The sequence below is a fragment of the Bufo bufo genome, chromosome 8 (genome assembly GCF_905171765.1).
Source record: "Bufo bufo chromosome 8, aBufBuf1.1, whole genome shotgun sequence".
Taxonomy (NCBI): domain Eukaryota; kingdom Metazoa; phylum Chordata; class Amphibia; order Anura; family Bufonidae; genus Bufo; species Bufo bufo.
Window position 1 is genome coordinate 207,878,521 of NC_053396.1, and position 25,496 is coordinate 207,904,016.

General features: G+C 45.9%; 1 protein-coding gene across 1 annotated transcript; it reads right to left on the reverse strand.

Annotated features, from left to right (window-relative positions):
* Nucleotides 1-13: 13 nt before the first annotated feature.
* On the reverse strand, nucleotides 14-22,478 carry LOC120977452 (major histocompatibility complex class I-related gene protein-like). Its single transcript, XM_040405417.1, has 5 exons — nucleotides 22,440-22,478; nucleotides 8,969-9,226; nucleotides 7,211-7,486; nucleotides 1,797-2,072; nucleotides 14-244 (listed from the first exon to the last, which is right to left on the reverse strand). Exons 2-5 carry the CDS (start codon nucleotides 9,015-9,017, stop codon nucleotides 99-101), a joined length of 747 nt encoding a protein of 248 aa, XP_040261351.1. The 5' UTR covers nucleotides 9,018-9,226; nucleotides 22,440-22,478; the 3' UTR covers nucleotides 14-98.
* Between the last annotated feature and the right edge of the window lie 3,018 nt (nucleotides 22,479-25,496).

Sequence of the window (25,496 nt, forward strand, 5' to 3'; positions counted from 1 at the left end):
ATAACTTCTAATTGACCAGTGGAATGGCAAATTGTTATATCGGTTACAGCTCCATAATAGGATCCCTTACTCGATACATTTACTTGAAACGACAGATATCATTGTCGTCCCCTTTTTGCAAATGATACTGAGCTAAACACAATGATAGTGATGGCCAGGATGATGGCCAGGCAGATAGCAATCACCGCCCCAGTAGATGGATTCGAAGAAGTGCTGCTTAGACTTTCAAAATCACCTGAAATTCCTGCAGAAAAAAAAAACAGAACACAGAAAATGTTATGACTGTATTAAAAAATAATTACATCTATCATGAATGCTTCAATGTATTCACTTAAAATCATGCGATGGAGAGTAAAACTTTTAGCATCTTAGGCTTCATGCACACGACAATGTCTGTATTTCAGTTAGACAAAGGAGTCACAAAATACAGATAGTTTCTGTGTGAATTTCACATTTTTCTTATTTCCATCAATAGAAATGACTATTCTAGTCCGTAATGCGGAGAAGAATAGGTCATGTTCTGTAATTTATAGATGAGTGTGCAACCGCATGAAGAGTCACAATAGTGGCCCGAGAAGAGAGTGGGGAGGGGGAGGGCAATAGCAGTGGCAGTAACAGCACAAGATGGTGGCAGATCACAGTAGGGGCAGATGGTGTGTGGCATCAGGTGGGTGACAGCATCAGAATAGTGGCAGCAGCAGCAGGTGGGCAGATGTAATGGGCCATTTTTCACAATGTTCCAGTGTGGCGGCACACTACAGTCAGAAAATTACTGCCAGAATGATCTAGTCTGTTGTATCAGGTACGGGTGTCTAGAAATCCTGGTTATGTCTGATTCATCTTTATAATGGTTAGTCTCTCAACTTTTTGTGTTCAAAGGCAAGTTCTCATTAGGGTAACTATGGCCCCGCTGCACTAAACACTCGATCTGATGCCACGCTACTGGTCAGGCAGGAAAGGTTGTGTCACCCACGATGCTAGGGACGCTCGTCTTCGTCGCAGCCTGCTATTGGCTGCTCCCCCTGTCACCGGATGTTTTGATCCACACAACAGGGAGATGCAGCAGTGGCTGTGCGGAGATCAGAAGTGACGTGGATGCCGTGGAGTGGGGTAAGTAGCAGATGAACTAGGTAAACACTCCCATAAATTAGACCGCCTGATGCACTATAAGTCTATGTATAACAGAACAAATTAAGTATAAATGGTTCAGCAGATGAACAAGACGCACAAGGCGATTACACGGAGCCTGCACTGTCCCGGCAGTCTAACTATGCTTTCCCTACAGTGTCTGAAAACTCTCCCTACGATCTCCCTATGCTGTCGCTATCCAATACTGTACAATTAAAAGCTTTGTTAATCACTGTCCCTAGCACTTGTCACGTCTCTCCCTGTGCTCAGCTCACAGTAAAATGGAGACCGGACGGGATGAGGCTTCTATAGGGGATGGCTATCTGCTGATTAGCTGGCTGCACGGCATCATGGGTCAAACCGCATTCACAGGCATTTACTTGCACTTTGTAGCACGTGTAGCTGCCATTTTAGGAAAAAAAAAAAATATTCGTTACCATGAAGCGTGAGGAAATTTGGATTCGTGGCAAATCAAATTTTTCCTGAAATTCGGATCGAATTCAGTTTGTATAACTTCAATTTGCTCAATATGCATAAATATAGATAGAAGGGAAGATACATAGACCCCAAAAAATGAATTGCCAGGGGAAATCTGTCTGCATGAGGATGAGCACTAATTCTCTAAAAGTACTGTGTTGTAAAGTTCTACAAAATTTTATTCCACTTACTTAGATCTTGTGTGAAATTCAGCAGCATACTACTGTGGTTGACCTTGCAGGTATAAACCTCAGCAGCCACAGCCGAAACATTGAAAGATAATGAGGTCAGATATGTCAAGTCAGGAAGTGGCAGGGTCAGCTTTTCCATCATCATCTCACTTATCTGGTGTCCGTTCTTGTACCACATTATGAAGATGTCCTTGGGGTAATGTCCATATGCTCGACAGTAGAGCTTAACTCCAGCATTCTCTTTAGGGACCTGAGTCACTTTCACAACTGGAGCCTCTGCAGGAGATAAAACAAGAGTTTGTGATTAAGAGTTTGATGTTTTTGTCATGTCACCTTTAACAAGAGAGCCTCGGGGGATCAGCTGATCGTCGTGGGTTTGTCTGAAAGGACCCCAACATACAGCTAATTTTGCCAGGGGAAGATTTGGATGGTTAAATATTTTCACAGTGCAGTGGCTCCTGGAAGACTTTAATCCACCAGACCAAGACTCACTGGTTGCTGGAGTAAGTGTCCTGCTTAAAGATAAGCCAACTTTATCAAACATCACGCAACATCACGATACATTTGGCGCATATTATTCCAATGCAAGCAAAAGAAAAACTGACTTCAAAAATTAGCTTTGTGATAAAGTCCTCCTTCAATATTTTTACAAATAATAACAGGAATATACATGGACATGTAACATGTGAGGCAGATCTGCTAAAGTGACACAGTGCTTTCTAGCCACAAGGTTCAGTACCTGCCCATGTAAACGCACCCTAAGGTCAGTTTTACAGGAGCCAAGTGGCCTAGTCCAACCGCAGGTCTACTGACCTGAACACAAATAATCACAGGGATCTATGATATTGATATTTTGGGGCAGTAGACCATGAACAGGCTTCGACACTCAGGTGCAAAATTCTCCCATAATACATTTGTGTGAAATTGTCCTAAACCTGGTGTCACACATAGGTTTTTGTGGCATTTTTCGGTATGGTTTTTGATACAGTTAGAAGCGTATTAAAAATATAAAGGAAGGACTTAGGCCTCTTTCACACGGCGTCGCGGGTGAGGGCCAGATGCGTTCAGGTGCATTGAGGGAAACCCGCGCAAGTAGGCACGCAATTTCAGTCCGTTTTGACTGTGATTGTGTTCCGTTGTTCAGTTTTTTCTGTGCGAATGCAATGCGTTTTTCATGCGCGTGAGAAAAAACTGAATGTGGTACCCAGACCCGAACCCAGACTTCTTCACTGAAGTTCAGGTTTGGGTTTGGTGTTCTGTAGATTTTATGTTTATAACCATGTTATAATGGAAAATAATAAAGTAAATTGGGTCCCGGGTTGCTCATCCCTCGTCTACTTAGCAACCATCCGTGAAAATCGCATCGCATCCGCACTTGCTTGCGGATGCTATGCGATTTTCACGCAGCCCCATTCATTTCTATGGGGCCTGCGTTGCGTGAAAAACGCAGAATATAGAACATGCTGCGATTTTCATGCAATGCAGAAGTGATGTGTGAAAATCACCGCTCATGTGCACAGCCCCATAGAAATGATTCAGTGCCGGTGCAATGCGTTCACCTCACGCATTGCACCCGCGCTGAATACTCGCCCCGTGTGAAAGGGGCCTTAGAGTTCACTCACAGGTGGTAGAACTTTCAGCCAGAAAATCAGATTTTTACAAAGTTGTGGGTCTTAGGGTGGATTTTAGGGCAGATTTTTCTCATGCAGAATATGGGGATTTCTTGTTAAATCATTTTGTCGATTTCTGTGCAGATTGCATCCCTCATTGAAATGAATGGATACATTCAGCATCAGAAAATCCGCAACAAATCATTATTTAGGCCGCTTTCAGAAGAGCGAGTGTCACGCTGTGGACTCACAGCGCAGCACCCGACCTGAACTTCCAGCACTGACGGGGTCACATAGCATTATATTGATTTATGATGCTATGTAACCCTTAGAGGTCTGGAATGTATTGTATAACACTGACATAATGCTGTCACTGTTATCTAATACATTCCAGAACTGTAAGGGTTACATAGCATCATAAATCAATATAATACTATGTGACCCCGGCAGTGCTGGAAGTTCAGGATGGGAGCTGTCTTATACTCACGCAGAGAGTCCGGAGTGTGCAACTCGCTCGTTTGAAAGTGGCCTTACGCTGTGGATTGACACTTTTCGGTTCCATAGGATAACATGGGGGATGTCTTTCCGTTGTAGATTTTTTGTCCGAAAATTCTACCACTAATGAGTGCAACCTCATGTTTCCCCCTCCTGCTGGAATCTGCCAAAACTTTGCCAAAAACCTATGTGTGACACCAGCATAAAAGTAGTGTCATAGGCTCATCAAACATTGGCTACATCTTTTGAGGCTGCTTATATAACCTGAGACACTTAAGGGGACATTTATGAAGACCAGTGATTTAGACACCAGTCTTTGTCCCTCCTGCGCTGGCGGTTGATCCGCCTAAGTTATGTAGAGGGGCCGGCCTGATATTTCCATGCCATGCCCCCTTTTAGACCTGGCGTCAGCGGCAAAAAAGGTCTAAGATTGTGTAGCAAATAACCTTTGTGCCACAATCTGCGACAGATATATGCCAAAAATGGTGTATGTCTGTTTGTAAACGACCACCTTAGAGTTTGTTTTTCATAATTGGTGTAATGGGCCGTGGCTTGTCATTTACATCAGTGAAAGATATTTATCAACATAGAAATTTCACTGATAAACTGCACAGCACATCAGATTTAGTTGAACTCATGCACCTGTTAAATAGTAATTAGTAAAATAACAGCTATTTCACATAAGCCTAAAGGCTATGGACACCTTTGCGGGCAATTTTTTTTTATGATTGCATTTTACTTATTTTGGGCTAAAAATCATTTGTTCAGTTGGTTTTTCTTAAAAATATTGAGCCGTTCTGTTAAATGTTTTTCTAGCTGTGTGCATCCTACTTTTACTTTGTGCCGGTCATCTAATGACAGAGCAGCTCTGTAGAGAGAAAAGGACTCCACATATTTAATAAAAAACAATTGAAAATTGAAAATGATTTGTACCTCACAATTCAATAATAAAAAAAATGCCCCCAAAAGCGTGCATAGCCTTTAATGTTGTGTTTGACGTAGAGGAATCACAGCTGGATTTTTAGGTTTTAATGAAGTTAAAATACAGTAAACGTTTCAGGCACACATTGGGGGCACCTCTAATGTATGACACTGCTATAAAAATTCAGTATAGCAGTATACAATTTTTAGGGCTGTCCCTCTGTATACGAAAACATAGCATACTACAGTTTCCTACATAGTAGAAAAAAGTATACTGGCCCAGTGTATGCAAAAAACATACTCTTTTAGCATACGCCAGAGGCACGGTTGCCTGTGGATACATCGGGCACTTAAACTGTTAGCTTTACGCCAAACAGCAATATGCGAACAATTTGAATTGTACAATGTTATGGGTGAACCAATTAGCTATGGGGTTTTACCAATTAAAGGGGTTTTCCAGGTGTTTAGAATTGATGGCCTATTCTCAGATCGACAGCAGAGGTCTGACTCCCAGCACCCTCACCAATCAGCTATTTGAAGAGTGCCCAGCACGTTGTATAGCAGTTGTGCTTGGTATTGTAGCTCAGCCCTATTCGAGGGACTGAGCTGCACCTAGACCATGTGACCAATGGCTAAGACTAGCTGGGAGGCAGAGGTGCCTGGAGTCAGACCCCTCACTCATTAGATATTGATGACCTATCCTAAGGATAAGAAAACATTTTAAACAAGTTGTATTTTTTGTAAAAGAAAGAAACAAAGTGAGAAACAGTTGGCCTCATTTTGTCATCATTGTTAACCCCTTCCTGACTGCCCACTGTGTATATACGTCCTATATGCACATGCCCTGTGCAGATAGCACATATATACACGTGCAGGCAGCACTAGCAGGGGCAGGTCATGTCCCAGGCGGCAGACACAGTGGGGACCCTATTACCACTTCTGCCTTCTCCTGTGCCAGCAGAAGATCAATGCAGGAGCGCAGAGGGGAGAGCAGGAAGCGGCCGAGCCATTTCCTCTGTTAGTTCTGGCGGTCAAGTGATCACTAGGTGTCAGGAATCATCCTGCTATGTCTGTTTAGTTCAGATTGTCTTGCCCTCAAGTTTTCCCTCAGTTAAGATGGTGGATTGTGTCTCAGCTGGGTGCCATCTTTTCCTGTTTCACATTTAAACCTCTCAAGCCTGTTACTAATTGCTTGAGTATTGGGTTTGAGCTCCTTCTTGTGCAGTCCTCTCGCTTGGAACTTGCTCTCCGGTTTGTTCCTCCTCCTTGCGGTTTACCCTGCTACCTCCTGTTGCCGACCCGGATTGCCTGACTACGTTCCTGTGCCGCCTGCCCTGACCCATTGCTCGTCTGAACTCGACTCTGCTTCATCCTTCAATCCTGCATCGTTGCTACAGCTAACGGATCCGCCTGCCTGGCACTGCTTCATCCTTCTGTCCTGCTACCTCCTGTTCAAGACTTCGGTGCTTCCTGTGTTCAGGCCTTGTCCCTGTCATTGGATTCCAGCAGTATTCGACTAGTATCGTGACACTGGGTGTCTCGGGGCAGGAGAAGAGCTGCAGGGTCACCATAGTCGACCCGTTCAATCAAACCTATACATGTTATATATCAAAACGATCGTCAGAAAATAGGGAACCCATTGCAATAATTAAATTTGTGTTAGTTTTAAGATTTAAGAAATAAAAAGCTATAATTAAAAAGAATTACTTTTTAAATAAGAACTAGCGGTTTTCCTCCAAATTAAACCTAAAAAAAGAAAAGATCTCTAAACAAAAACATTCTAAAAAAAAAGTCCTAAGTGTCAAGTAAAAAATTGCTAAAATTATTTTGGTTGTCAAACAAATAAAAAAAGTTAGGGTCACTAAACCAACACGTGCACAAAATCACAAAAAGTTGCCTGGACATTCAGGCCTTTTTTTAGGCCCGGTCATAAAAAGAGATAAGCCGCTGCTAGAGGAAGCAGTTTTTTTCCATCTCACGAGTCGAGATGAGCGGGGATGTGTATAGGGAAGGAAGGCGGTCGGGAGAGATATGTGTTGGCCAATTGAGCATTAGGTCAACAGCTATCTAATGTGTTGGGCTGTCCGTACATCACTCATCTCCTCTGTGTCCACCAATCTGTATGATGGTGGGACAGCATTCAACACGTATGGCACTTAAAAATTACATGTAGTGAGTGGCCAGCCATAACATTCCCTGGGGATATCAAGTGTTTGCTGGGGCTTTGAGAAGCTGGACCTACATAACATTCACAGAGCTTCATTGAAAAATGGGGTTATCCCCTTTACCCTTTCTGTAATATTTCTTGGCACCATGATCACGCAAGATACAAAATATTATTATTACTAAAAGTTTAAAGTTACATAGCTCATCTCATACAGTACTAACCTTTCCTATCGAGCGTGCATTTGCCCAGTTGAAGCAGTTCTTGTATGTGCGGAATACATTCACTCAATGAAATATTCTTTTCTTGTTCAGACATAGTTATATTTCCATTCCAATCATCAACAAAATCTTCATACTCCGGCAGTTCTGCCTTCCATTTTCCAGTCTCCCAGTTGAAAAACGCAAGTGGTTTTCCATTAAAATGATATTTTTTTATGATATTAACTGTGCCATTACCAAAGAGGGCGCATCCGTCTAAATTCTGAAGAATGTGGTCTCCTTGAAACGGAAGAACATAAACTCTGCATGAGTGGTAAATAATGGAATGTCCCTTACAGAAAACCATCACCTCTCGAGACATCTCTATTGCAGTAAATACTTGTATTCCCCATAACTATTTCTGGCAGTGGCAAACTGCAGCTCCCATTTACTTGAATGCTGCAGTTCCCCAGCCGTCTGCATCCAGTGCCATCCTCTGTATGGTTTCTGGTGTCTTTGGCTGCCACGAACAACTGGTCATGGAGGTGCCGGTCTCATATTGATGACCTATTCTGAGAATAGGTCATCAATATCTAAGTCCTGGAAAACCTACTTAAAAGGTCATAGTAAACACTAAACAAAAATGTAATAAAAAAAAATGTTTTTACTGTGCAAGTAATATAGCATAATAAAAATTGTATACTTATATGGTATGATCACAATCGTACTGATCCGCAGAATAACGTTATCAGGTTAGTTATACCACCAGGCTCGGACTGGCCCACAGGGGTACAGGGGAATCCCCCGGTGGGCCCCTAGTCTCCCACCCCCTGCACAAGTGGCACATAACACATTAGATTTAGTACACTACATACATATATTCAATGTACAGCACCTCAACCAGCCTATGTTCATATAAAAAATGTGTTCAATTATTTATTATATTTGAATGTATCCGTTCGGTGGGACCCCAAAATAAATTTTACAGGTGGGTCCGACAATGAATACCACACAGTGAATGCTGTACAAATAAATCCCCAAAAATGTTGAAAATAATGTTTTTTTTAACCCCCACAAAATGTAAGTATCATACAGCTAAACTAGAAAAAGATAAGTTATGACTGCTGGAACACAATGGGGAAAAATGTTACTGGTTTTTAAAAAGCATCTGCCAGAAGCATCAACCCTATTAAATGATACATGCTGCTTGGTAGGGTCGATACTGCTAATTAATATGATACCTGTCTTGTGAAAACCAGTTGCCATGTTCCCAGGAAATAAAACAAACTGTTATTTCTTATGCAAATGAGGGCTTCCCCCTCGGTGCGCCGAACTCCTCAATTGCATAAAAGATAAAAGTATTTTTTTCTTAGGAATACAGCAACTGATTCTTCAATCAGCAGGACCCATCCTACCAGGCAATATGCCTGCTTAAAAGGCTAAAATTAGTTATATCTCTAAGGGGTGAAGAATACACTAAAGTCCCTTGAGTTGTATACTGTACACATTTTCAGACATTAATTGAATGTGACTAGTAGGGGGTTAAACAATAGGAATTTATTGGTGCTTCATGAATTGAGGAGCCCTGTTCATTGTGCAGGAGCTTCCAGCAGCCTAGGACCCCGGTTTAAGATTTCTAAGACTTTTGGAGCTTTTCAGCTGACTGGATATGCCAGTATTTTATTTAACTCCAACATCCCTGTAAGCTATCTGCAGAAGTATATCTGTTTGACTATATTTTGCAAGATCTCTTCACTTCCAAATATGAATTGTGTTACTTACCCTCGGGGTAACTTAGAAAGTCCATGATGTCATGTAACGTGAAATTCATTACCCGATAAAAATCGTGTTCATTAACACTGACACTCAGTAGAGTTCTATTAGCACCCTTAAACCATGGAACTTTACGTTCTACCACTCCCTCGTTGATGTCAAACCGGAATAGCGTGATGTCATCAATCGTCCTCGTTGAGTAGTATGAAAGAAGACCGAATGGTACATTGTAGGTTAGAGTTGTGTAGAAGATATGAGAGTGGTCGCCTGGGTAAGAGAGAGCATATGCAGAGGTTGTAGTTATACAAACATTAGATCCACACTCCGATCAATTTACATATTAGAAACGTGAGCCCTTCTGACATTCATTATGTCCAAGTATTCTCTTCAGATTGGTCACAAATTGGATTAACTGGCAGTGAGGGGTTGAAGGATGTTGTTCACAACCCCATCTATGCACATTATTTGCATGGTATTCTTTCTTAGGCTGACCATACACATGATGATAACTTGTGCAGTACCCCAGAAGACTACTGCAAGGGGTTAATTATTGACAAAAGGATTAACTTAATTTTGCCAAGTTAAAAGTTGTGATTTATTGTTGGAGCACTTATCTTTCTTTGCACTGTACCTGTGTATCCTAAATAGCAATGTATGGGCAAATATAGGGTTAACATTGCCAGACTAGTTAGGTTACTAGGGTGATGGATTTATTCACCAGTTGGTTAGTTAGTTGATGAATCTAGTCTCAGCATAGCTGAAGGAAGAACGTGTGTGTACAAGTTCCTGCTGACCATGCTCAGGTCCAGAGAACCTATGTTTCTACCAATTATAGCTACCCCACTACCAGAGTACCCCTGACAGAAGGAGGTAAGCCAGCTTAGAGGGTCCAGAACCATCCAGTCTGTTCAGGATTTTGACAGAAATGTATTCGCTTATTTATGGCATTAAAAACTTTGCTACTTTGGAAAAGATTATTGCTTTTGGCACCTACTACCCTTTGAGACAGACCGGCCATCCATATCTAAAATCTGCACCCGTTAGCCTGGGAACTACAACTACCAACATTGTTGCTGCCCATACACAGCTTCTGGGTAAAGTAACCTTTGTGAGATACTTTGGAACTGTGCCTTTGATGTTATATGTACTACTATTCCTGTCATCAACCTAGTAAAGAAAGACTGCATTTATTGCAACCAACGGGCCTGGTTATTGACTCTACCATCCATCTCCAGACCCTGCATCCGATCTCCTGCCTTGCACTCAAAGGCATCCTAACTACCATCATACAGGAACCTCAGCACAAGGGTGTGCCAAAAGGGAAGAAACGGTGCACCCTTCAGTCACTGTATGGCCCTGGGGAGCACCAGGGTGGAGCTAGCTACTGTGTACTGTGAGTATTACTACCACCATCATTGCCATTACCACTCCTCCTATCCTTGCCTCCCCTTTGGTTCACTGCACTATCTCTCCTGAACCAACCATACATATTTGTGCTTAGTGAGGCCAAGCATTCATATCTTCTGAATGGGGAGAAAGTTGCTGTCAGACTCTACCTATGGGCAGGGGCAGACCGGCCATCAACTGGGACTAATCCCAGTGCCCCAATGTCATGAGGACAGTTTTCTTTCCCAATTTCCCCATATGTTCAGTTCAGCCGGGCATCTATGTGTGTGAAAGGTGCTGCCAGACACCTCTGGGTGGCTTATCTGCTGGAAAAACAAAATGTATTCAGTTCACCCAATCCTATTCTGTCTCTGTCAGGGGAGAGACAGGAGCTCCCCATATATATTAGATTGTTGTCCATATCCCTCAGCAGGTCTGGTGATGTGGGTAGTTTGGATGAATGGGCCCTCAAAGGAGGACAACCAGTAAGGTCCTGTCTTATTCTGTTAAAGGAAATTTCCATTGCCTTAACCCCATCTACCACAAATGTGGCTAGGGCTGAGGGTTTACTGACCACATCTACTTGTATTAGCTGCCAGTTTAGACCCACCTAAAATATGTGGCCACCTATAGATTTTTTTCAGGGCCACTGTATCCAATCCATCCATTATCAGGGTTTAGCTCTCAAAGAGCCAAATGTTTGGCAGTTGAAATCCAACAGATCGATCCTTATACCACCTGACTTCTGCTATCAGGCAGAGTCAGGATGCCCCATGCACAATAGATGGTTGGCCAACCAGTCAGCAGGTTTGGGTAACATTTAGCTAATATATGTGGCTAGCTCTAGACAGGTAATGACCTACATTACTGCAGGAATTCCATTGAACAAGGCAGCGTTGCAATCCTGAACACAACATTGGTCAGGAGTGATGGGAGCTAATTAATATGTTCTCAATATCAGTAACATCCCTGTAACATGCGCCTGTAGAATATGATATGGTGTAACTCAAGACTAGCATATGCGTATTAACCAGCAATTCTTTTGTATTAAGGAAGCTGGCATATTCTATATATGCTTTCCCTCTGCTGCCAGCTTTCAGCCCACACTCAGGTGTGTAAGGTCTTTTAGTCCGGCTGCCTCTCGGCGTGCGCTGTCATCGGAACTCCACCCCCGCCCCCATTATAGTAAATGGGAATGGAGCGGCAGTCCGGGGGCACGCGTGAACTAGCGGCAGGACAGATCCGACATGCTTTTCACCCGCTGGAACAGCCTGTCGGAGTCCCCTGACGCTAGTGTGAAAGTACCTTTAGTTGGCATGGCCCGGGAACAGACCCTGTGCCCTCACCTGTCCTCAACCTGCCTCTGTCCTTTTCTGTTCCCTCAGCCAGACAAGTACTATATGCTCCACTATACAGCGAAGACGAGCTACTAGAGGACAGTCAGCAGCTACTGCCCAGGCAAGATCCAGAGGAAACATGCGTTGCTTTTTCCGTTAGGCGGGCAAATAGTAATGAGGAGAGTGGTGTGGGAGCTGGTGTTGCGAGCGGTCAGGCTCCTGGCTCAGAGACAGTTGAGGAGGGCATCAGTGACGTGCAGACAGTACTCTATGATGATGTAGCTGATCGCAATTGGGAGCCGGGTGACGAAGGGGCTTCATCATCATCATCAGGAGAAGAGGGTGGCAGCTTGCGGGTGAGGCAGCGGCAGAGCCAGCAAGTTGGTAGCGTGGCTGGGAATCAGCAGGGTGGCAGCAGTGGGAGGTCGGGAGCCAAACGTGCCCTGGTAGACCACACGCTTCACAGGCAATGGCGGTAGCAGTCAGTCAGTGTGGAGTGTTGGGAGTAAAATCACCTACTTGACGGTGTGGCAGTTTTTTGTTAAGCCGCCGAGGAAGGTAAACATGGCCATTTGTCGAATCTGTGGGCAGAAGCTGAAGCATGGCCAGGATGCCAATGTTGGCACCATGGCCCTGCGTCAACATATACGATAAAGTGGCCTGGGAAAACCGTGGCTCCAATGTCATGGTCCAGCCTGCCACAGCAACCAATACATCACTCCGTCATCCACTTCATCTGAAGTGACATCAGACACCCCCAGCCAACAGCTGGTGGGTTCCTCTGACACGACGCTTAATTGGCATGGCCCGGGAGCAGGCCCTGTGCCCCCACCTGTCCTGAACCTTCCTCTGTCATTTTCAGTTCCCTCACCGCCCTCCACTTTTCAGCGAGGAAGAACTACTAGAGGACAGTCAGCAGCTACTGCCCAGCCAAGATCTGGAGGCGATATCCGCCGCTTCCTCCACTAGGCGGGCAAGTAGTGATGAGGAGAGTGGCGTGAGAGCTGGTGTTGCGAGCGGTCAGGCTCCTGACCCAGAGACGGTAAAGGAGGAAATCAGCGACGTGCAGACAGTACTCGATGATGATGATGTAGCTGATCGCACTTGGGAGCCGGGTGACGAAAGTGCTTCATCATCATCGGGAGAAGAGGGTGGCAGCTTGCCCGTGAGCCAGGAAGTCGCTTGCATGGGCGGGATTCAGCAGGGAGGCAGCAGTGGGAGGTCGGTAGCCAAATGCGCCCGGGGTAGACCACCCGTTTCACGGGAGCCTACCTTCCCAGGATGTAGCAGTGCAGGGGTTCAAGGAAGCAGCGGCCGTAACAGTCAGTCACTGCGTAGTGTTAGGGGTAAAATCACCTACTCAGTGGTGTAGCAGTTTTTTGTTAAGCCACCGGAGGAGGTGAACGTGGCCATATGCAGAATCTGTGGGCAGAGGGTGAAGCGTGACCAGGGTGCCAATGTTGGCACTACGGCCCCGAGTCAACATATGCAGCATCACCATAAAGTGGCCTGGGAGAACCGTGACTCTGATGTGGTGGTCCAGCCTGCTGCATCAACCGCTGCATCACCCAGTGGCACACACCCTGTTTCAGGCAGTCAAGGCTCCACCACCTCAGCCGAAGGAAGCTGTCTGTCCATCCCATCATCTGCTGGTCCTGATGCTGCTGCTCCTCCTAGTCAGTCATTTCGTCAGCACAGTATGTGCCATCATTTCTTTGCCAAAAAGGCAGTACCAGCCCTGTACACATATGTAGAACAGAAGGTGGGCTAGTCCTTGAGCCTGTTGGTGTCTGCCAAAGTGCACGGAAGCGCCGACGTGTGGAGCTGTGACTACGGTCAAGGACAATATATGTCCTTTTTGGCCCACTGGATAAATGTGGTTCCTGCCCAGCCAAACCAGCAACTTGGCCAGGTGACGCAGCTTCTGCCTCCACGTTCTCATGCCGCTGGTCCTGTGACAATGTCCGTCTCTGCCTCCTCATCCTCCACCTTGTCCTCAGCCTCCACTGCAGGGACAATTCACAGTGCCCCACCAGCATACCACATATGCAGGGCACGGCGGTGTCACGCTGTTCTGCACCTAGTTTGCCTGGCCGAACTGAGTCACAGCGGGGAGGAATGCTATGCGTCCATCAAGAAATCTAATCCTGGCTTTCTCCGCGACAACTCAAAATCGGAACCATGTTGACCAACATAAGGAAGAACATGGTGTCGGCGCTGCGTCAAGGAGGGCAGAGCGATGCGCCCTGCATGGTGCATGTGTTCAATCTGGTTTTCAAGCGGTTCCTGAAGTCTTCCACCCGTCTGCAAGACATCCTAAAAATGGCCAGGAAACTTTGCATGCACTTCAGAAACTTGTACACCGCCAAGCACACCCTCCTTAAGCTACAACGGCAGAATGGCATCCCCCAACATAGGCTGATATGTGATGTTTCCATCATTTGGAATTCCACCCTCCATATGTTGGACCGACTGTATGAACAGAGAAAGGCCATAAACGATTTCTTGATGTTACAGGCGGACAGAGGTACTCCCCTGTGTAACTTCGATGTTAGCCAGTGGCAGCTCATGCGTGACACCTAACGTTTGCTCGTGCTCTTTGTGGAGGCCACTTTATTTGTCCGTCGCCAGGACTACGGGATGAACAACGTCATTCCACTGATTCATATCCTGGAAAATATGCTGGTAAATCTGTCTGGTCAGGGGACTGGAGACGTGGCGCATACATCTCACGGCCCCATGAGCCATGTGGGGGCTGAACTGGAGGACAATGACGACATTGGAGCACAAGCAATGTGTAGCAAAATGGGTGGCTTTTATACACAGGTGACAGGAGAGGGGGAGGAGCAGGAGCAAGAGGGAGATTAGGAAGACGAGGCAGATGATCCAGACACACCGTGGCAGTATGCAGTGGAGATGGAGGCAGGGAGTCCCTCCGAATCACTTGCGCAAATGGTCCAATGCATGCTCACTTGCTTGCGTAGTGACAGCCGACTTGTCACCATTTGGCAGAGGGATGACTACTGACTCTCCACCATGTTAGACCCTCGCTACCAGTCCAAAATGGCAGCCTTCTTTACACCTGCTGAGAGGGAGTACAAACTGAACTACTATAGAGACATCCTATGTAGTCAGTTGGCCGCTGCCTATCTGCGACATCGTCCATCCTCTCGCAGGTCTGTGCGATTCAGGTCAGGGCCCTCTCCGCTCACGTTCCAATGCGATGTCTGCTGGGGGGGGGGCGCTGCCAGGAGCAGTACCAGCTCCATCAGCCTGAGTCTAGAGTCACTGATGAGCAGCTATCTTCACCCACATAGTAAAGAAACTACTCACCAGCAGCTAGACATAAATCAGAACCTGAACCAGCAGGTAGTGGCATACTTGGAGTGCACCATGCCAGCTGTCATTGAAGATCTTCTGGACTACTACCAGGGCAAACTCGGCCATTTGCGGCCACAAATCCAGCCAAACTGGATTTGTGGCCGCAAATGGCCGAGTTTGCCCTGGAAAAGCTGTCCTGCCCGGCCTGTAGTGTGGCATCAGAGTGGGTGTTTAGTGCGTCGGGGGCCATAGTTACCCCAAGGAGAACCCGCCTGTCCACCCAAAATGTGCAGAGACTGACCTTTGTCAAGATGAATCAGGTGTGGATCAGCCAGGATTTCCACCCACCAATGCCTGATGCATCAGATTAGATCATCCATGTGGCCTCACCAAAACCTTGACAAAAGAGAACGGTTTCTTCTGGCTACCCGCCTCAGCTATTATTCTGATGCTGCCACACATCTGATGCCAAGTGCTCCTTCTTACACCCATCATCATCAGCGGGTACTGTTAGTGTCACCCACCTCCCGACTCTGTCACCGGGTCACTCTGTGGTCTCCTGGTGCTGCTGCCACCTGCAGACTATGTCACCTTGCCACTCTGTGGTCTCCTGATGCTGCTGCTACCTCAACACTATGTCACCTTGCCACTCTGTGGCCTCCTCATGCTACTGCTTCCACCTCCACACTGTCATTGTGCCACTCTGTGGTCTGCTGATGCTCCTGCCACTTCCACACTATGTCACCTTGCCACTCTGTGGTCTCCTGATGCTGCTGCCACCTCCACACTATGTCACCTTGCCACTCTGTGGCCTCCTCATGCTGCTGCTGCCACCTCCACACTGTCATTGTGCCACTCTGTGGTCTCCTGATGCTGCTGCCACCTCCACATTATGTCACCTTGCCACTCTGTGGTCTCCTGATGCTGCTGCCACCTCCACACTATGTCATTGGGCTACTTTGGGAACTTCTCATACTCTTCCCATCCTCCCCACTTCATGACTGGGCCACTATTTAGCCTTTTTGGCCTGGTTGACATCATCTGATCTGTCAGAAGGAAGGGAAAATTAGACGCACAACGGATCCTGTCTGTGTAGCCGCTGTAAGGCCTGTATGCTCCCATCAGAATTGGCTTATGATTTGGTAGCCAAAAGCATTAGTGGGTACAAAACACAGAAGACATGCAAATATTCCATTCAGGTGTCATCTGTTTTTTGGATCCACTCCTGTTTTTTTTGGCAATTAGCAATACTTATGGGCGCATCTACCTGGGGCTTCTGAGCAGAGTACGTTTGTAGCTGGTTCCTACACTGCCCTGAATATTGAAGGCTTAAGTAAGTCCAAAGTGATGCAGTATATTTAGTGATAGGGACCCATCTGCGGAAGCCACCTTGACGCCTGGTAGATAGGCCCGACACGTATGTGCGCTAAGAGCTTCCATTACTCATTTATAGTTGGTATTGTACCACTTTTATCTAGAATGACCCCCATTTCTTAGATCTATTGTTTGTATATATAACGGTGTGCAGCCATTTTGTTTTTTGTAATAATGTTTGCTTCATGGATATGCACCTGTGATTCTGATAGTTCTAGTCTAAATTTTCTTGCAGTGTTTATTTTAGGACATGGTCAGATATCATAGTCCAGTATCAGAATAATGCCAGTGTGACACCTGACCCTAACATACCACCTCATTGTCACTGTCATATCAGAAAAGAGTGATGCCATCTAGTGTCCTTGTCATCATAAAATAAGGAATGTCAGAAGTCAAATCATTGGTGATAGTCGTGTAGAAATAATGAGTGTGGACGTCTGTTTGATAGAAGACATGAGAATTCAGGGCTTGTAGTCATACTGATATCACCTCAGTGTTCTTATATTTTATATGAATTTTGGTAGGGATTGGGGTTTTCAAAAAAATAAAGTAACAGGTGGACTACATCCATCGGGCTTTACCATCAGAAACCTATATGGCAGAATAAGTCATAAATCTCTGATAGGTGGGGGCTAGTCCATAGAACATGTTCAGGTGCAGAGGCACGGACAGAAAATCATGGAAGCACTCCGTAGTGTTTTCATGGAGTTGGGTGCCTCCGTTCCACACCGCACCTTCAAATGAATGAGTCCGCATCGGTGATGCAGTGTACAAACGGCCAGTGCCCCTATTGTTTGCAGGTCGTAATACGAGCCCAGCTGGCACACCTTCGTGTGCATGAGCCCTAAATCAGGAAAGGGGCAAGGCTTACTTGGGCTCTCCTCAGTGAAAACTATGGAATTACAGAAAGAAATGAGCATTGCTTGCAAGAGTAGATGACTCTCCGTTCAAACTAATGCAACATGAAACCTCTTAAGGCCTCTTTCACACAAACGTGTGCGCTCCGTGGCCGTATTGCAGATGGCATTTGCGGATCCGCAATACACGGGCTCCGTTCTGTGGGCATTCCGCATCACGGATGCAGACCCATTTACTTGAATGGGTCCGCAAATCCGGAGATGCAGAATGGTGCAGAACGGAAGCACTGTAGAGTGCTTCCGTGGGGTTTCGCCCCGTACTTCCGTTCTGCAAAAAGATAGAACATGTCCTATCTTTTTGCGGAACGGGCGGATCGCGGACCCATTAAAGTGAATGGGTCCACGATCCGCTGCAGCTGCCCCACAGTTGGCGTTCGTGCATTGCGGCCCGCAGCACGGCCATGGGGTGCACACGTTCATGTGCAAGAGGCCTAAAGGGCATCTGTCAGCAGATTTGTACCTATGAAACTGACTGACCTGTTACATGTGCGCTTGGCAGCTGAAGGCATCTGTGTTGGTCCCATGTTCATATGTGCCCAAATTGCTAAGGAAAATGTTTTAATGTATGAAAATTATTATTATCATTAAAATGCCATTAACCCTTTTTTTTTCATTTTCTCCCCAGTCTTCCTTGAGCCATAACTTTTTTATTATTCCGTTCACATAGCTGTATGATGGCTTATTTTTTGCAGGACAAGTTGTACTTTCTAAGGCCACCATTTAATATGGCATAAAATGTCATGGGAAGTCAGAAAAAATTTCCAAATAGGGTGGAATTGGAAAAAAAAACAATTTACAGGTTTTGTTCCCAAAGCGTTCCGTTTGTGGCAAAACTGACCTGTGCCCTTCATTATCAGAGTCAGTACGATTACAACTATATCGCAAATGTTTAGGTTTTTATGTCTAAATAGTGTAAAAATAAATGTAAACTTTAAAAAAAAAAAAATTTTCTTTACATCACCATATTCTGACCCCCATAACTTTTTTATACTTGTATCTACTGAGCTGTGTGGGGGCTCATTTTTTCTATACCTTTTTGGAGTGTGTGACTTTTTTTTTATCACATTTTATAAAAAAAATTGGGGTACGAGAAGCAATGAAAAAATGGCAAATTGGCCATTTTGACCCTTTTTTCCATTACGAAATTCGCCGTATTGGAAAAATATTTTTATATTTTAATAGTACATGTGTTTTTGGTCACGGTGATGCCCATGATGTTTACATTTGTGATTGGGGTGATTTAAACTTTAATATTTTTAAATATTTTTATATATTTTTTGTTTTTGTTTTTAACTTTTATGATTGTGAAGCTCGTATCTGAGCCCACAAAATATATTTTTTTTTAATTCTGAACAATCATGGATTTTTTACATTCATCATTTGTACAGAATTGCTAATTTCTTATGTTCAGAGAGACCCAGCGCATTGAAATCAATCCTCAGTAGCCGCAGAGGATGCTGGCAAGAAGCACAGAAGCTGACCTTCCGTTTTTTTTCACCTTTTAGATGACGTCATCTCACTTGATCACGGCATCTAAAAGGCTTTCATGACCGCGATCGGCATTATTGCCGGTCGCGGTCATCAGCTGCAGGTCTCTGCTGCTTGAAACAGCGGAAACCCACTGGCCATGACACCCACTGCACACGTGAGCGGGCGCCATGTTTGCACTTTGCTCGAGCGCCGTACATGTACGGTGCTGGTAGCGAAGGGGTTAATTCCATGGCGCTGTACATATAAAAAAGGGTTATACATACATAATACAGACAATTGCACTAAGCATCAACAAGACCAGTTACAAACTAGTACAGAAGGAGAGAGGGCCCTGCTCGCAAGGGCTTACAATCTACGAGGGAATGAGCCTCTAGGAACAATGGGGTCATCGCCGTTACTCCTAGAGGCTCATCTCTCTCTGCATCTGTAGCACGCTCTGTACTTTGATTGACAAGGTAGTGAAAATGTCATCACACCTGGCCCTGTCAATTGGAGAGGGTGTGGCAGTTGCAGAGAGAGCAGAGCCATTAGGTGTAATGGCAACACCCACATTGCTCGTAGAGGCTCATTTGCATATATTAAAACATCTTTTCTCAGCAATGTGGACACAAATGAACATGGGACCAACACAGATGCCTTTACCTTCCAAGCGCACATACAACAGTTCATCCTGTTGACAAATGCCCTTTAACACTGGTAAATGGTTTTGGGGCTGCAATATTATATCTTGATTCACTTTATAAAATATTTTTGTATTGATCTAAGCACTGATAATGATACAGATCCTAGCTTCTCTTTGAAATTCTGTCTGCCTGCAGCCATCAATAGAGGGTGGTAACTAAAGACATATTTACATAACTAATATTGAGCAAAATGGCTGAAGTTAAAGGGCAGGCCAGCATCTCAATGGCGTAAAGAGCAAGATCAGGCCATGTGCCCAATTTGAAGACCCAGAAGTTAAATGGGGCAGACCCATCAATCCGTACATGCAGACGTGTGCATATGTACTGTTCCATAATGTTGCTGAAACAATGCCTCCTGATAAAGTGTTCCGTATCAGATGGTGGTCCTGGATGTTGTGGCATGCTGACAAAGCTTTTCCACATTTCAGCCATGCTAACCCTCCCTTCTGAGGTGCTGGCGGTAACCCATCTGCATTGGTGACTTCCTCCTCCGCCTCGTGCTTCCACTGAGTCCCAGCTGTCAGGTGGACTTGTACTCGCGCATCTCCCGATCATGTTCCAATGATGGAAGTAAGGACGGCACATTGTGCTTGTAGTGGGGATCCAGCAGGGTGGCCACCCAGTAATCAGCCCTGGTAAGAATGAGGGCAACTCGGCAGTCATTGCATCATGAAGTTGCTCATGTGTGCCAGGCTGCCCAGAGGCAACGACAAGCTGTCCTCAGTGGAAGGTGTATTATCTGTATCCCCCCAAGCCATGCTCCAGTGATGCCCGTGAGCTGATTTGGGTGCCACACTGCTGTGAATGCAGATCCTCCTCATCCTCCAAAACTGTGACCTGGCCGGACAGTTGTGAACCTGGCTGCTGCAGGTGCGGAACCCACCCTCTGAACCACCTGTGGAAGACTAGCCTGATAACGTGTTCCTCCTCCTCTTCTGCCACATCCTCATCCATCATCGCCCGAACCGTTTTTTCAAGGAAACACAGAGGAGGGATAGAAGGACGGCGTCATCGGTGCTGGCCATGTTGGTGGAGTACTCTAAACTGCGTAACATGGCACACACGTCGCACATGAGAGGCCCACTCGGTGGTGAAGTGGTGCTGTTCCGCAGATCGACTCACCCGTTACGCTGCAGCGCAGCAAGACAAGCAACAGCAGGGTGAGAATGCTGAAAGCGTGCACAGACGGCCCGCACTTTCTGCAGCAGCTCTGACATATCGGTGTAATTTTACAGGAAGCTCTCTGCACCACCAAATTCAGCACATGCGCCAGGCAAGGGATGTGCATCAAACCGGCTAGGCCCAAGATTTTGCCCATTGTCGCACGCCACCAGGCCGGGCTTGAGGCACAGCGGCACTGCATACTGCCACAATCTGTCGGGGTCATTTGCGTTGTCTTCATCATCTCCCTCATCATGCTCCTCCACTCCTGTCGCTTGGGCATATAAACCACCTACTTCAGTATAGAATTCCTGGGAGTTTATGTCCTCCTCCTGTGCCAGTTCAGCCTCCACATGGCTCAGTTGACCGTTAGATATAGACACCACGTCTTCTGCCCCCTTGCCAGTCAAATTTATTAGCATCCCCTCCAGGAATTGAAGGAGTGGAATGACATCATTCATCCCGCAGGCCTGGCGATTGACAAATAAATTGGCGCGCTTCGCTTGTCACTTCCTCAGGGGATAGGATTTACATTGGTAGGGGCTGGAGCTACATTGGTCGGTATATGGTATTACTGTTTACCCTTGTACTGTGCACTTTATATTGGGCAATTGTGTTGCTTTATATTGCAGGTTTTTGCGTTTTATTGGGCTTAAAGATTAAAATACCTTTTATGATATGAATTAAAGGTTATTGGTACCCCCATATTAATATTGGTATTTTGCACTATGCACTTTTCATGTGTGTAGTAACCATTGCTTTTTTAACATAAATCAGGGATACTCAACCTACGGCCTTCCAGCTGTTGCAAAACAACAACTCCCAGCATGCCCTTATAGCTGTAGGTTGTCCAGGCATGCTGGGAGTTGTAGTTTTTCAACAGCTGGAGGGCCGCAGGTTGGGCATCCCTGACATAAAGCATGTATTTGGGGTCTCATTTGGATTACAAATGTGATCACAGCGGCCAGTGGTGTGCCTAAGGTGTTTGGCACCCGTGGCGGATCTCTGGCAGCCCCCCCCCCCCCCCCCCCCCCCCCCCCCCCGTTACATAAAAAAATTGTACTTCCTCACAGTAGTATTGCCCTCATTGTACAACGGTCACAGTAGTTTTGTCCAGATGTGTGTCCCCTCACAGTAGTTATGCCTATATTGTGCCTCCTCTTGGTAGTTATGCCCACACTATGCCCCATCACAGTATTTATGTATAACTTTCACAGTAGTTCTGCCCATGTTCTGCCCCCTTAAAGTACTTATCCCTTCATTGTGCCCCCTTCACAGTAGTTATGCCCTCATTGTTGTGCCCCCTCACAGTAGTTATGCCCATTGCGCCCCCTTGACAGTAATAATGCCCATTGCACCCCCTCCATAGTAGTAATACCCATTGTGCCCCCTCCATAGTAGTAATGCCCATTGTGCTCCCTTAAAAGTAGTAATGCCCTGTGTGCCCCCTCCATAGTAGAAATGCCTATTGTGCCCCCTTCACAGTAGTAAAGCCCTCTGAACCCCCTCTGTGTTTAAAAAAAAAGCGATCCATCGTCTGCATACTGTGAAGAAGATTGCTGCATATAAATGTAATAGCCATCCCTCGTCCTCATACTGGGAAGGGGATACCTGCATGTAAATACCGAGGTCTCCTTTGCTGAATGAGCAGCCAACTGTCGGGAAGGAAAGCTTCCTTCCTGACAATCGGCTGGAAAATCATCCCCTCTAAATCTACCTTAAGTGTATTAAGTTCACAATTAAAACAAGGTCAGAGAAGCAGGAATAGACTAACCTTCCATGTATGGTACAGAATATAAAGCAATGTTACCTGTACAAGCAAGGCGAACAGACAAGATAAGTAGAAACATTTCTGATAAAATATCTCTGTTCATCCTGGCGCACTCTCCTGTAGCCTTATTCTTCTCTGATAAAACCTGGCAAAGACTGGCACAGCTTAAGCTCTTTATAAATCCACATAGTAGCTCTAAGGTGTGTCTCCATGTCACATGTAAAAGTCCCTTTACACCGTCATCAGCTGATTCCACATAGATGTCTACAGAACCTGTACTATTAAATGCTTATCCAAGTAGAGCCCCCCGACAGAGTGGAGAGGGTGTCAGCAGTAAGTTTGTGTTGACGTTGATTATTTTGCCCTTCCTCTGATCCTTCAGAACAATAACCCCAAAAAAACGGATCCTGTCTGTGGAGCATGCGCTTTCACACGGTCAGCATTTGGTCGGTAATCCATAAGTATTGCTAATGCCAAAAAAAACAGGAGTGGATCCAAAACAGAGATGACACGTGAAGGTAATATTTCCATGTCTTCTGTGTTTTGTACCCACTCCTGCTTTTGGCTGCCAAATCATAAGCCAATTCTGATGGGACCATACAGGCCTTACAGCTGCTACACAGACAGGATCTGTTGTGTGTCTCATTTTTCCTTCCTTCTGACAGATCAGAAGAAGGGTCAAATAAATGATGATCAGCCAGGCCGAAAGGCAAAATTGTGGCCCAATCATGAAGTGGAGAGGGTGGGAATAGCATGAGAAGTTCCCAGAGTGGCCCAATGACATACTGTGGAGGTGGCAGCAGCATCAGGAGACCAAAGAGTGGCAAGGTGACTTAGTGTGGAGGTAGTAGCAGCATCAGGAGACCACAGAGTAGCACAATGACAGTGTGGAGGTGGCAGCAGCAGCATGAGGAGGCCACAGAGCGGCAAGATGCCATAGTGTTGAGGTAGCAGCAGCATCAGGAGTCCACAGAGTGACAAGGTGACATAGTGTGGAGGTGGCAGCAGCATCAGGAGACCTCAGAGTGGCAAGGTAACATAGTGTGGAAGTGGCAGAAGCATCAGGAGACCACAAAGTGGCAAGGTGACAGTGTGGAGGTGGCAGCAGCATGAGGAGGCCACAGAGTGGCACAATGACAGTGTGGAGGTGGCAGCAGCAGCATGAGGAGGCCACAGAGTGGTGTAGGTGACAACAGCATCAGGAGACCACAGAGTGGCACAATGACATAGTGTGGAGGTGACAGTAGCATCAGGAGACCACAGAGTGGCAAGGTGACATAGTGTGGAAGTGGCAGCAGCATCAGAAGACCACTGTCACGGCCTATGGTGTATGCTGTGACACTGTTGCCACGCTTGCGGTTGCCCGCATGCAGTGGCAGTGTCTCGGCCTTCTGGGTGATTGCTGTGACATGGTTGCCACACATGCTGTTGCCGGGGGTAATGTGTGGTTTAGTATGCTTGTGTGTGCACTTTCCCTTTAAGTTGTAGCCTCCCTGCTGTTTGGTCAGCAAGGGGTTAATCTTCTGGCTAGTGAGGATTAAGGTGTTTCCTGGGTGTGGCCGCAAGCATACTAAACCACTCATTACCCCCGGCAACAGCATGTGTGGCAATCATGTCACGGCAATCACCCAGAAGGCCGAGACACTGGCACCGCATGCTCACACAGCAACACATTGCCGCGGGCAACCGCAAGTGTGGCAACAGTGTCACAGCGTACACCATAGGCCGTGACAACCACAGACTGGCAAGGTGACAGTGTGGAGGTGGCAGCAGCATCAGGAGACCATAGAGTGACCTGGTAACAGTGGGGAGGTGGCAGCAGTATTAGGAGACCACAGAATGACCCAGTGACAGAGTGGGGAGGTGGCAGCAGCATCATCAGGAGACCAAAGAGTGGCAAGGTGACATAGTATGGAGTGCAGAGAAAGAGAGAGTTTGAGGGTTACAGGGATCCGATGGAGCGGGTGTCCAGGGGACCCGCTGTAACTGGAGGCACCAGGGGATGGAGGAAGGGATGAGGATGCGGGGGAGGGGGGAAAGGCTGCTGTAGAGGGTCGGCCCTGCAGAAGAGTCTGCAGGTAATTGCAGATAAAATAGGGGGGGGGGGGTAGGGTGTGAGGACACTCCCAATCTCCCTCCAAGTAGACCCTGGAAAAGCGCCAATCCAAACAAGGGGCGATGAGAAAGGGGGGTTGGGCTTGGTAACAGATGATAGCAGGATATATTGTGGAAAATGAAGGGCAATAGAAAACAAAAAACAATGGTGTGGATTAAAATCAATGGGTGAAAAACAGGATGTATATATATATATATATATATATATATGTATATAGATGTACAGTACAGACCAAAAGTTTGGACACACCTTCTCATTCAAAGAGTTTTCTTTATTTTCATGACTATGAAAATTGTAGATTCACACTGAAAGCATCAAAAACTATGAATTAACACATGTGGAATTATATACATAACAAACAAGTGTGAAACAACTGAAAATATGTCATACTCTTGGCATTCTCTTGATGAGCTTCAAGAGGTAGTACCCTGAAATGGTTTTCACTTCATAGGTGTGCCCTGTCAGGTTTAATAAGTGGGATTTCTTGCCTTATAAATGGGGTTGGGATCATCAGTGGAGTTGAGGAGAAGTCAGGTGGATACACAGCTGATAGTCCTACTGAATAGACTGTTAGAATTTGTATTATGGCAAGAAAAAAGCAGCTAAGTAAAGAAAAACGAGTGGCCATCATTACTTTAAGAAATGAAGGTCAGTCAGTCAGCCGAAAAATTGGGAAAACTTTGAAAGTAAGGGCTATTTGACCATGAAGGAGAGTGATGGGGTGCTGTGCCAGATGACCCAGCCTCCACAGTCACCGGACCTGAACCCAATCGAGATGGTTTGGGGTGAGCTGGACCGTAGAGTGAAGGCAAAAGGGCCAACAAGTGCTAAGCATCTCTGGGAACTCCTTCAAGACTGTTGGAAGACCATTTCAGGGGACTACCTCTTGAAGCTCATCAAGAGAATGCCAAGAGTGTGCAAAGCAGTAATCAAAGCAAAAGGTGGCTACTTTGAAGAACCTAGAATATGACATATTTTCA